The sequence below is a fragment of the Podarcis muralis genome, chromosome 7, assembly GCF_964188315.1.
Source record: "Podarcis muralis chromosome 7, rPodMur119.hap1.1, whole genome shotgun sequence".
NCBI classification, from domain to species: Eukaryota; Metazoa; Chordata; class Lepidosauria; order Squamata; family Lacertidae; genus Podarcis; species Podarcis muralis.
In genome coordinates this window covers 18,110,009-18,121,949 of record NC_135661.1, presented here as the reverse complement: position 1 = coordinate 18,121,949, position 11,941 = coordinate 18,110,009, and the positions used below count along the sequence as shown (strand labels likewise).

The window sequence follows — 11,941 nt, the reverse complement described above, 5'->3', positions numbered from 1 at the left end:
CTCTGGACAGTACCACACATTACATGCCAAACCTCCCCTCCCCTCTCCCCTGACAGAATTTGGCGAGTTTTAGCCAAACTCTCTTCATGTCCCTTGAAAATTCTCGCATGTTTTGCCCAAGCGACAGCATCTACATTTGCCTCCAAATTTCACTTTCGGCAAAACAGGGGATGGCAAAACACGAGATGCCATCCTATTATGCCTGGGATATCCATCCAGGTCAGTTGGGCACATGCAGTCTGAGAGAGACTGGCAGAGAAATAAAAAACAGAGCCTCTTTTCTTCTCTCTGGTCTCATTTTCCTGTGGCCACACTGCCTGCGCATGCACACACACACTTTAAATCCCTTGAATGGATAGGGCAGAAGCTACGGCTTTGGGATTAGTGTATATGCAGGATTTAGCATTTCAAGCAAACATGTGTTGCTCGAGCTGGATTGCGGATTGCTTTTTCTCTTCCTCCTCTTGCCGGATTGAAAATGTTCCTCTAAAGATGCTGATTAAGCAGTTCAGACTTGAGTGAGAAGGCAAGAAGATGGTTTAAAAAGGATACCTTTTGATTTGGTACATATAGCCATCGTCGTCATCATCTTTTTAAAGTATACAACAGTATAGCGATAAGAGGACGAGACTCTCAGCTGCCTAGATGGATTTGAAGTGGCATTCAGAGCCCTCTATGGCCCTGGCACAGAGCAGAAAGAACCTCTCGTCGGAAGTGCAAAAGCAGGCATAGGAAATTCATTAGGATTTCAAGTGCTCTCGGTGCAGGATGCCTGCAGGGTTGGACTCTGAGCGGTCAAAAGGGGAAGCAGGATGCAGAAGAGGCAGCTGTGGCTTGAAGTAACAGCACCCAGAGCTCGCCGTCAACCAGTGACGATGGGAGGAGATCCAACGCCATGAATCAGAGGCCTTCCTTTTCCATCACCCCAACTGCCACGTTGCCTCTCAGGGGAGAAATAATAATGGAGGCATCTCACCTTCCACCCCAACGTCTTAAGTGAAATCTTAATTTTTTATTTTTTATTTTTTTGAGCGCCTCAAAGTGCTAATGACTTAGATTAGCAAGAAAACAATCTGGGAGTATGTCTTCCAGCCTTGCGGAAGGACGGAGGCAGGCCGGAGACTGAAGCTGAGAAATTGGCTGTGACTGAAAATAGCCTAGAACGACGTCTGACTTTTAATTCACAAGTAGAATTTAGCAGTCTGAGGGTTGGCTTTTCTTTTCTTTTTTTTATGCTTTATATTTTTGTACATGCCCTTCCACCGGGACCTTGTAGTTGCCTGATCTGAGCCTCCTGGATGTGAGGCAGAAAAAACAACAACCCTTGCGCTGAACACAGAAGCGGCCTTGTCCTCCAAAATGGAACTCTCCAGAAGTCCTTTGTTCCAGAACAAGTTTTCGGTTGCCCGCCTGGCAGAGGAGTTTTTCTGGATCGGAGGCAGCATAGTAGCCACTCCCAAATGGAAAATGGGCCAGATGGGTAAGACTGTGAACCTGCACACATCCCTGTTCTGCTCAAGACAATAACTTCTTAAAGGCTTTGGGGCTTAAGTGGTATTTAATGACAGCTTTGTCTATTTGTAGTTGTGAGAGGGGGTTGTACAAAGTGAGGTGTATCCTCAGGCAATCATAAGCTATAGTCGTTCTGCTTCTTCAGTGATATGGTGTAGTGGTTAGAATGTTGGACCAAGACTTGGGAGGACAGGATTCAAATCCCCACTCAGCCATGAAGCTCCCTGGGTGACTTTGGGCCAGTCACTGCCTCCCAGCCTAACCTACATCACAGGAGTGTTGTGTGGTTTAAATGAGGAGGGAAGAGACTCATGTTTGCCATCTTGAGCTCCTTGGAGAAAAAGTTGGTATATGTGCAGTAAAATAAAAAAATAAAATAAAATTGTCAGTTGTTAGAGAAGATGTTTCAAGAACATTTTGGCTTAGAACATTTGACCTACAGTTCAGCTAGTTTGGCGTCTATACCATAGATACAGATCTTGCCAAACATTGTCCAGCTTTCCTGGTTAATTTCCAGTGTGCATTTCCACAAGTGCTCACTCCCTAGCCTCAGTTTGCAGAACGTTAACTGTGCCTCTGGTACAAAAGCTATTTTGCTTTTTGTTGTATAGTCCCAGACCAAAGTAAAGTATCCTACAAACTTCATTGCAATGTGATTTTTTAAATACATGAGGGGAGGGAGATTTTTGTTGGGATCACAGCTGTGGAGGAGAGAGCAAGACCTCCTCTTCCCATCTACTGTGGTCCCAAAGAAAAGGTCCTCTCCTGCCATGCGTAGTGTTTAGATTAAAATAAACCAGGTGCGGTTGCTAATCACCCATTTAGAGTAATGCTGGGGTGGAGAATCTGTGGCCCTTCAGATGTTGTTGAGTTCCAGCTTCCATCAGCCCCAGCCAGCATGACTAGTAGTCAGGGTGAAGAGAGCCATAGTCCAGTAACAGTTGGAGGATCACATATTCCCCATCCCTGTGGAAATGTCTACTTTGGCCCTGAATGAAGTTGGGTTGGCCATAGCAGTGTCACCACACATACAGCGGAGTGCGGGGGGGGGGGGGGCAGGGAGGAATCATACTACTTAAATAGAAATGCCAAGCCCTATTCTATGCAGGAAAATTTACATCGGAGTTTTTTTGACAATGAACCCCCCCACCCATTTTTCCAGCTCTTCATCTCCCAGGTGGGTCCGGGAGAGACTCCTACTTGAAATCTTGGAGAGCTGCACACATTAGATTAGATTAATTTAATTTCTATACCTCTTAACAAAAATATCTCTTAAGTGGCATACAGAAAACAGAAGCAGCAACAGGCAACTTAAAACGTTACAGAGATATCATTACATATAAAAATGTTACATTAATACAAAGCTACTGATATACAGACCACAACCAATTTACATGTGTCTGATATGTGTGCAGCCACTCAAGCGTGCATCCCAGCAACCCGAAAAGGGGGCAGAATGGGGTGGGGCATCACACACGATTACTCAGAACCAGTGGCGTAGCGTGGGGGGTGCAGGGGGGGCCGGCCGCACCGGGCGCAACATCTGGGGTTAGGGCAAATCCACAGGTTAGGGGGCGCAAATCCACGGGTTAGGGGGCGCAAATCCATGGGTTAGGGGGCGCAAATTACTTGCCTTGCCCCGGGTGCTGACAACCCACGCTACGCCACTGCTCAGAACGCAACCTCCTGCCAATCAGGGGGTGCCTGTACAGTGGTACCTCAGAAATCGAACGAAATCTGTTCTGGAAGTCTGTTCAACTTCCAAAGCATTCAGAAACCAAGGTGTGGCTTCTGATTGGCTGCAGGAAGCTCCCGCAGACAATCAGAACCTGCGGAAGCAGCATCGGATGTTCAGGTTCCAAAGAACGTTCGCAAACCGGAACAATCACTTCCGGGTTTGCGCCGTTTGGAAGCCAAAACTTTCGACTCGCAAGGCGTTCGGGATCCAAGGTACGACTGTATACGAATCACTATCAATTTGTTTTCCTCCTGACAAACCCTCCCTCTCAGCCTCTGGGTTCTCACCCAGGACCCACACAGACTGTCAGCTCACCCACAAAATTTTCACAACAAGAAAAGTTCCTGGAAACAGTGGGCATCGCCCTAGTCTCCTGCTCTGGTTTTGCTTTTTATGGGCAGGTCCAAGGTGGGTGGTACTTCCTCAGGCTGCCCACAGCTGTGTCCCATTCTGCACTCTCCACACCCAATTCCAGGTGCAGCAGGTTTGTTGAGTTTCCCGGGGGTGGGGGTGGGTCCAGAGGATGGGAAAAGGGTCTCCCTCCACTCAGCTCTTTCTTCACCCTCTGTCCTTTCCTTCGTCTCCAGCTGCAAAGGATGCAGCTCAGAATTTCCTGCAGGATGGGCCTTTAGCTAGGATGGTCTCTGGCCTCTTCATCAGCCTCAGCCTTTGTAGTTGGAATCAGCCAGGGCCCCACCCTCAGAGGCCAGGTGGAAAAAGGCCTGCAAGTCAGGAAGCAGGTCTATCCAGGACTCACAGCCAAGATGAGCTTGAGGGACCAACGTCTGACTTGGTAGAAGGAAACTTGCGACATTTCTATCCTTGCTGTGGAGAGCATTCCAAAATTTTGTTATCACTGGATAAGGGAGTCTGTGTTACTTGACTGTGGATCTCCAGCAGATGCAACCTACAAGCAAAGTGACCGTGTAAAGACAGGGTTCTTATGCTTTTTTTAATTGTCAAAAGCCCTTGCAGTAGTTTAATGTTTTGTGTTGAACTGGGTCGTGGGAATCACGCTTTCAGATCCCAGCCCAGACTTGATGCAAACTGGCTCATCTGGGCATGTTGTGCTGCTCATACTGTGCAGGGCTTTTGAGAGGCTTACAGTCTTGCCAGGTGCAGAGGCTTCAGATCCTGGCTCAAATTTTCACTGCGAGCTCCGTGGAGGAACATTGGGAATATAATACACGGCTCGTAAGTGCTAAATAAATCATTGCACGAAAGTGGTGATTTCTGTAAGTGCAAGGAAACCTTTCCTTCATAGGGGCCAGTTCACATTGCATGTACACTCCCAATGACTCTGTCCTCCATTCAATGCTGAATATGTCAGTTCCCCTTTATTAAAAAGAAGTGTGCTTGGGAATCGCTGCCACAGGTTTAGCTGGCTTTCCAAGACCTGTTAATGGAGAAGGAGTCATCTCTCAATGGCTTTATGGAACCTCCCCACTGAATACTAGTTGCAGGAGAATGCCAAGAGAATTCTGCAGTGTCTTGTGGGCTTCTTGGGGGTGCTGGGTTAGCCACAGTGGAAACAGGGCTTGGTTCTGGTCCAGCTCATATGATGCTGCAGTCATTTACAGGTGGGACGGTGCCCCACTCATCTCAGCCTGCCCTCAGCCAGCCCCCACCTGCCTACCTTCTTGCAACTGCTCGAGGCGGCAGTATTGCATATCAGCTTCCTCCTTCTTAGTGTTGGCCATTGTAGAACTCAGCAGGGAGGAGGCAGATGGGGCAAAACTAGAATGTTGGCTCTGCCTGCCATTGGCTCTGGTGCCACCTATTGTTGGTCTCTCTTGCCTTCGGGCAGGCAACAGGCGTCACTGCTGCATGGCGATCCTGCATGTGTAAACCAGTTCACTGTAGCACAGAGAAGAGAAAGCATGATATGCAGCCTTGGGGGCTATCCAGAGTCTGCAACCTTCCTTCTGGTATAGGGGTTGCTCAAAGGGAAAATGTAGTTTTTGTAAACAGCCTGCAGCAGTGATGACATGATGTGTGTGTTTTGTGTCTCGTCTTGGCCAAGGACTGATGTTGGGTGGACAGTACCAGGCACTGACACAGTCCCTTCTGCAATGCGTGCCTTATTCTTCCAGTGAAAAGCAACCAGTTGCTCAGTGCTGTTTAAGCTCCCAGTATTCAGAAATAAAGCCAACTCAGCTGCATTCTAGTCACCACCAGGGGCAGGGGCAGGAGAGGAGTTTGACCCAAGCTGGTCAGCTTGATATATGTGAATATCTTTCCCCTTTCATTAACTGTTCTATCAAATTTAACAATGTAAATTAGAAACAATGTGACATATTAGTGGCTAATAAATGAAATATTTCAATGTTCTCTTGTAACAGCGAAAATGCTAACAAAACAAAGATCAGATTTGGTGTAAAGATAAATCAGTACCCTATGATGTTTTTATTATTTAATTTACAATAGAGTCATAGGCAGGGATGTTGGAGAAATGGAAACAGAAATAGGAGCAGAAATTGCTGATGTTCACTTCCCCATCTCATGTTCAGAATGCAGATGCAACCAGTATTTGCTGTTGCTTTGATCCAGCAAACAATATCATCCTATTACTGTTGATTGTGACATTTTTAGAACTTTCTTTCTCTCTCTCTCTCTCTCTCTCTCTCTCTCTCTCTCTCTCTCTCCCCCTCCCTCTCTCTCCCTCCCCCCCTCTCTCCTCCTCCTCCTCCTCCTCTTGGAGAGCCAGTGTGGTGTAGTGGTTAAGAGCCTCCTCCTCTTGGAGAGCCAGTGTGGTGTAGTGGTTAAGAGTGGTAGTCTCCTAATCTGGGGAACCGGGTCCGTGTCTCCGCTCCTCCACTTGCAGCTGCTGGGTGACCTTGGGCCAGTCACACTTCTTTGAAGTCTCTCAGCCCCACTCACCTCACAGAGTGTTTGTTGTGGGGGAGGAAGGGAAAGGAGAATGTTAGCCGCTTTGAGACTCCTTAAAGGGAGTGAAAGGCGGGATATCAAATCCAAACTCTTCTTCTTCTTCTTCTTCCTCCTTTTTGAAGAGTGGGGGTAAAAAAAACAACCCACTGTAAACAATTTTCCCTAGAAAAATATGACTTAGCCTCCAGTTGAGCTGATTTCAGCAAATAGACAAGGGAGTGAAATGAATTAGTACCTTCACAATAGCAAGCATGGCATAGCTCTATGTTCTGATAACCTCATCAGAGCAGCTGATACATAGCCCTTGCTTCAGGAACCAAAATTGTGGATCTTTGTAGCATCTCTGATTTGCTCTCTGATGGATGCTGGGGTGAGCTGTTGGTCCAGTGGGTTAGCAAGTTCTATCAATAAGATGTTTCTGAAGGCTGTTGCTTTAACAGTGTGTCGTTTTTTGTTCCGGGACACAAGTAGCTAATAAACCTTTAAGAAATCAGTGTCATGTACACCTTGGATGAATGCTCCTGTAATGCTTTTTGTGAACACCACCAGCATCGCTGCATTTTGCTATTCTTCTGGCCTGCCTTTGCTTTCATTCTTCTCTGTTCTTGCACCGTGAGGCTGATGGAGATGCAAGGAGGCCAAGCTAAGGATCAATAGCAAAAGAGTTCTTTATTGACCACAGGTGGCTTTTATCTTTGCCAAGCCTCATCTGGAGCACTGGCATGTTAGAAGCATATCATGTCCTTTTTAATGGGCCAATTCACTTTCATTTTAAAATGTGGCATTGACTAAAAGCGTAATATGAGCTGGGGCCAAGTAGTGCTGGACTGTGGGCAGCTGTCCGAGGTGAACCAGGAACCAGTGAGCCACAGCCCTTCCATAAAGAGGCAGGGTTGATACACAAACCAGAAGCCATTGGGCCCTCCTGGAGAGGAAGGCCTATAAAATACAACCTGTTCAGGTAGGGACCTGGCTCATCCAGAAGATCTCTTTGGCTCAAGTGTGCTTCTAACCTGTTTGGGAAAGGTCTTGTCAAAGAGTGGGCCGGCAGTAAATCACACCGTTCAAAAATATGATCTTCACAGACTTGGCTGAGTGGCAAGGTTAATGAGCACAGCATCTCATCCCTGGTAGGGCTTACCCCAATACTGAAAGTCCCTGCCTCTCCAGGGCTTTTTCCAAGCAATCAGAGACTGTGCCTGCATGCAGCCTGCTGTTGCTCCACCCTTTCAGCTCTCTTCTGGTTCTGGGAGACAAGCGGGGAGGGTAGCTTGCCACAGCAGGATGGGAAGACACCTGTGACTCTTCGCCAGCTGACTCATCTCTGCCTGTTGACCTCCCTTCTCTGCTTCAGCTTCTGCCTCTGATTCTGGACCACCAACTCTCCCAGCTCACTAAGCCCCATTACCTCTTCAACTTCTGACAACTCTTCCCAGTCTTCTCCCTCTTCTTTCTCTGCCCACTCATCGCCATCCCACTACCACTCCTTGGGCTCAGCCTTCTTCCTTTGAGGGTTCCCCAGCTGGTTCCTCCTACCATCCCTCTGCATCCAACCAGTCCATGGCAGGTCTGCAGCTCAATGGCAGGTCATCTGCTTTGCATGCAGAAAGCCCTAGGTTCTATTCCCAGCCCTAGGTAGGGCTGAGAAGACCCACTGCCTGAAACCCTGCAGAGCTGTTGCAAGTTGGTGCAGATATTAACAGAGCTGGATGAATCAGTGTTCTGACTCTGTACAGGGCTGCTTCCTGTGTTCTTTGGACTCCCTGGATTAACTCCCACCTTACCTCTGACAGCTGCCTGCATCTCAGCCCCGACATCTGGGAATCTTGGCTGTTGTGTGATGATGCCAGTAATAAGAAAGGAAAGTGGAGGAACTTCTAATGGGGGGCTTACAGTGTGAGCAAATTACCAAAAAGCAGTAATGGCTACTTTGGAATGAGTGACTAGTGGCATTGCTCAATCGTGCTGAACAAAGCAATTTGGAAAGTGTTGTTAAGGTATCTTTGCCCTCTTGATCCACTTGTCCTGCCACCTTTTTCTGCTTTTTATTCCATGCGCAAAGCATTAATAGCAGTGGGAAAGTGTTATCTGAATCAATGCCCACCTTATAACAATGACTCCTGACAGTGAGAAGCAGAGTTCAGACCTTCGGGGAGGAGGGAAACCTCAATTGCATAGTTTTCTATCGTACTGTCAGTCATGTATTCAGGCAGTTTAGCCATGAATGCCAAGCCCCAAATCTCAAATCTGGAGGATTGGAGCTGGACCCGTTCTTTGCAGTTGATGTCTTTGCAGCTAATTCCGTAGTAACTGATAATGCCCCCGAGGAACAGAAGCCTTACTTGGGCACTAAAAGGCTTGTGTGATGTGGGAAGAGCATGATTGTGGTCCCACTACCCTCTATGTGTTGGAGGCAGTGGAAATGGCGCACTGCCCCATTGATCTCAGCCTGGCCTGTCAGCTCCCTTCTTCATAGTCTCAGTGTTGACCATGGAAGGAGGACTTAAGTAGAAAACTCTGCCCCCTGCCTGTTTCTTTATTTGTGCTGGTGGCCAGAGAATTATAAGCTAAATTTGTGTCTTGGCTCTGAAGGTTCTTTCTGCATTGCTGCGGCTTATAATGAAAAAAATAAAATTACTACCTACCTACTACATTAATTCACATTTGACAAATGATATATGCAATGGAGGAGGAGCTATAGCTCAGCTATAGAGCTTGCATGCAGAAGGTTTCATGATCTAAAGTGGTGTTTCCCAAACTTAGGTCTCCAGATGTTTTGGACTACAATTCCCATAATCCCTGACCACTGGTCCTGCTAGCTAGGGATGATGGGAGTTGTAGTCCAAAACAGCTGGAGACCCAAGTTTGGGAAACCCTGGTCTTAAACCCTGGAGAGCTGCCACCAACCAGTATAAGCAGGGCAGAGCAAGATGGAACAGTGGTCTGAATGGTTATAAGGCAGTTTCCTATCTATCTTCCAGTAAGTGAATGTGAATGTCATGCAAATCCAAGCATGCAAATTGTTATCATCTTATTGGACAAGAAAAAATAATGAATGCAGATTGTGCATCAAAGGTATGGAACAGGCTATAAGTACAATGAAAGCGAGGTATGTTGAAAGTTGAACAAATTAGTGGTGGGGCACTCCTTGTTGGGGGCACTGTGCAGTCTAGGGGCACTGTGCAGCCCTCTCACAATTTTATTTGCTGTATTTGAATAGGCTGCTCAATTGCATTCTTAATGGATCATAAGACAAGCTATAGACTAATGCACTGGTAAATCACCAAATTGCTTTTCTTCCCAAGAGTAGGATACATTTCCACTAAACATGGATAAAACCACCTTTGGGTGGTTGATGCTTCTAGTGTTTATCTTTTGTGCATCTGCCAGTCTTTGTCCTACCACATTTAAAGCCATAGGCAGAACTAGTTTTGTGTTTCTTGTTCCAGCGCTTTAATATGCAGTTCTTGCCCAGAATCTGCATAAGTCTTCCATCTTCCTAGTCTGGAATTCTTTTCAGCAGCTGGCTGTCTCACACTGAGATGCAGTCAGGATCCAGTGTGCTATGGAACCATGTTGCTGTTAATTTTTAATGCTTTCCCTTCTGTACTAAAAAAAGAAAAGTTCTAAAGCAATTTGCCCTGGTGTGTCTTTCTCAATTTCTATACGGTTACCAGAATGCTTACAATAATTCATGTGGCCCATGGGGTGATTCATAGGACCAGACTTCTACACTTTTTTTTTTTTTGCAGCTACTTCCTCCTTCTTCCCTTAACCATGATCACACATAAACATTGTATTGCCTTCAATGCATTTTGGCAATGCGTTCTTTTTAAAACAACCACAACAACTGGATGGCTGGGTTGTTGTAGTTTAAGTGTTATCTTATGCATTTTTGGTGTGGTTTTTATGCTGTAAATTGTCCTGTGATCCTAGGAATATAAATTCAATTCAATTACTGTAATTAATTATCATTTCTTTCTCTCTCATTTTCTCTCTTTGTATAGTGGAAAAATGTATGAGTTCCATGCAAGCTGGTACTCAGATGATCAAACTCCGAGGCAGTTCCAAAGGTCTTGTTCGCTTCTACTACCTGGACGAGCACAAGTCATGCATCCGTTGGAGGCCCTCGCGAAAGAACGAGAAAGCCAAAAGTAAGTGTGTGGTGCACTATGGAGGGGGCTGCCACTCCACTCACATTTCTGTGAAAGCATTTTGTTATAGGAATTCTACGGTCTTATATATATATATATATCAAATAAACATTGATAAGTGTACAAGGCAAACACATACATAAGTATATAAACCAAGTGCCTGAAATAGTACAGGAGAACAATCCTGAAGCCATTTTGACTCTCCCAAATTGACCTCAAATATTTCTCTGCAAGGAGGAAGGAAATGGGGAAAGCTTTTCAGTTGTCTTTGGACTGTAGGGGCTTACACCTCCCTGTAAATACAGTCTGGCAAGTACCTGTTAAGCTGAGCACACTATCAATATCCGTAAGAGATTCAGGAAGTATTTACCATCTCAAAGGAATGGCCAGGCTACCCAGAAAAGGCAATCAGATAAGGCATTATCAGGTATCCTGGCAGACAGGAGAGAAGCAACATGCTCAAATTTCTGCTGGGGACCACCTCTTTCTGTGGTGTATGTGTGATGTTTTGGGGTGGTGGTGGTCTTGAGCTACAGGGTATGCAATTTCAAGTGTCTATAGAAGTCTATGTTCTGGGTTCCTCTCCATCCCTGCATGGGGTGAGTGGGGGAGCCTGTTGCAACAGTTTCATGAAGATCAGGCTTACTAGCTGCTTTGCTTCTCAATATTCTCTGGTTGGCCTCTGTTATTTTCTCCTACCGATAGAGAACCTACATAAGGACTATACGGGCTCTTGAATACCCCATAAGGGAAAGGGGAGCATCTTTTTCTTACAACAATTTTAAGTATACAAGGACTATTTCAAGATGTCCCTGAAACGAGCATTACAGAGCACAGTGATGTTTCTCTCTGGGCATTCACCAAGCAGGATTGCACATCCAGTCTGGATTCCCTGCTGCAGGGGGCGCATCCACACGTTCAGCTGTGCGCATAAAACAACTTAACATGGGTCTTGCAAAATGCAAGGTGGTTCTTTTAAAATGAGATTCAGAAGTAATACAAAACACAAGTGAGTGAGAAGATTAAAGATTTTTATTCTAAACAGCAAGCAATATATACATACGCAGCAAGCACTTTGATCTGCCACTTGGAAGCCCCCAAGAAGTGGTGAAGTGACCCCCCCGGTAGACTTTAGTTTGCATGACCCCACGGCCAATCAGCCTGTGCATGAGCTTCTTCCAAAAATTCTGTCCACAACCAACTGATTTATAGCTAGCTAGCCCGTGTGGCTTGCCTGACTGGCTACTTGCAGATCATTCATTACTGGCTACATGCAGATTATTCATTAGCCCCCCCCCCCATGCCTCACTTTCTCAAAACAATGTCCAACATCCAAGGGGGTACTCATCACTATCTCTTCTTCCTAACTGATTAGGACATTATAGGCTGTTCTCATGCCATCAAAGAACTTAAGAGACAAGGAGAAGGGGAAGGAACAGAGGCAGGAAGAGGGCAACCATGTCAGATCACTAACTCCTCAACCTACAATTTATCTTCTGGATAGATTGCCCATACAACATGTAATATGGGGCAGGGGCCCTGAGTAACACAATCCTTGGGTTTCCAAATGATAATTGAATGCTCAGCAGCCTTGCAGTCATGTACCACAGTCTGCCAAATGGCCCCAAATCAGGTTGGGGGGAGATAA

At 46.1% G+C, this 11,941-nt stretch overlaps 1 protein-coding gene across 1 annotated transcript in view; it reads left to right on the top strand.

Annotated features, from left to right (window-relative positions):
- The first annotated feature begins 1,003 nt into the window (after positions 1–1,003).
- The window catches only part of PLCH2 (phospholipase C eta 2), a 118,835-nt gene continuing 107,897 nt past the window's right edge, over positions 1,004–11,941 (top strand). The window contains exons 1-2 of the mRNA XM_077931323.1: positions 1,004–1,480; positions 10,147–10,293. Coding sequence (XP_077787449.1) covers positions 1,360–1,480; positions 10,147–10,293 — 268 coding nt within the window. The 5' untranslated portion in view covers positions 1,004–1,359. The remainder of the gene's footprint in view (positions 1,481–10,146; positions 10,294–11,941) is intronic.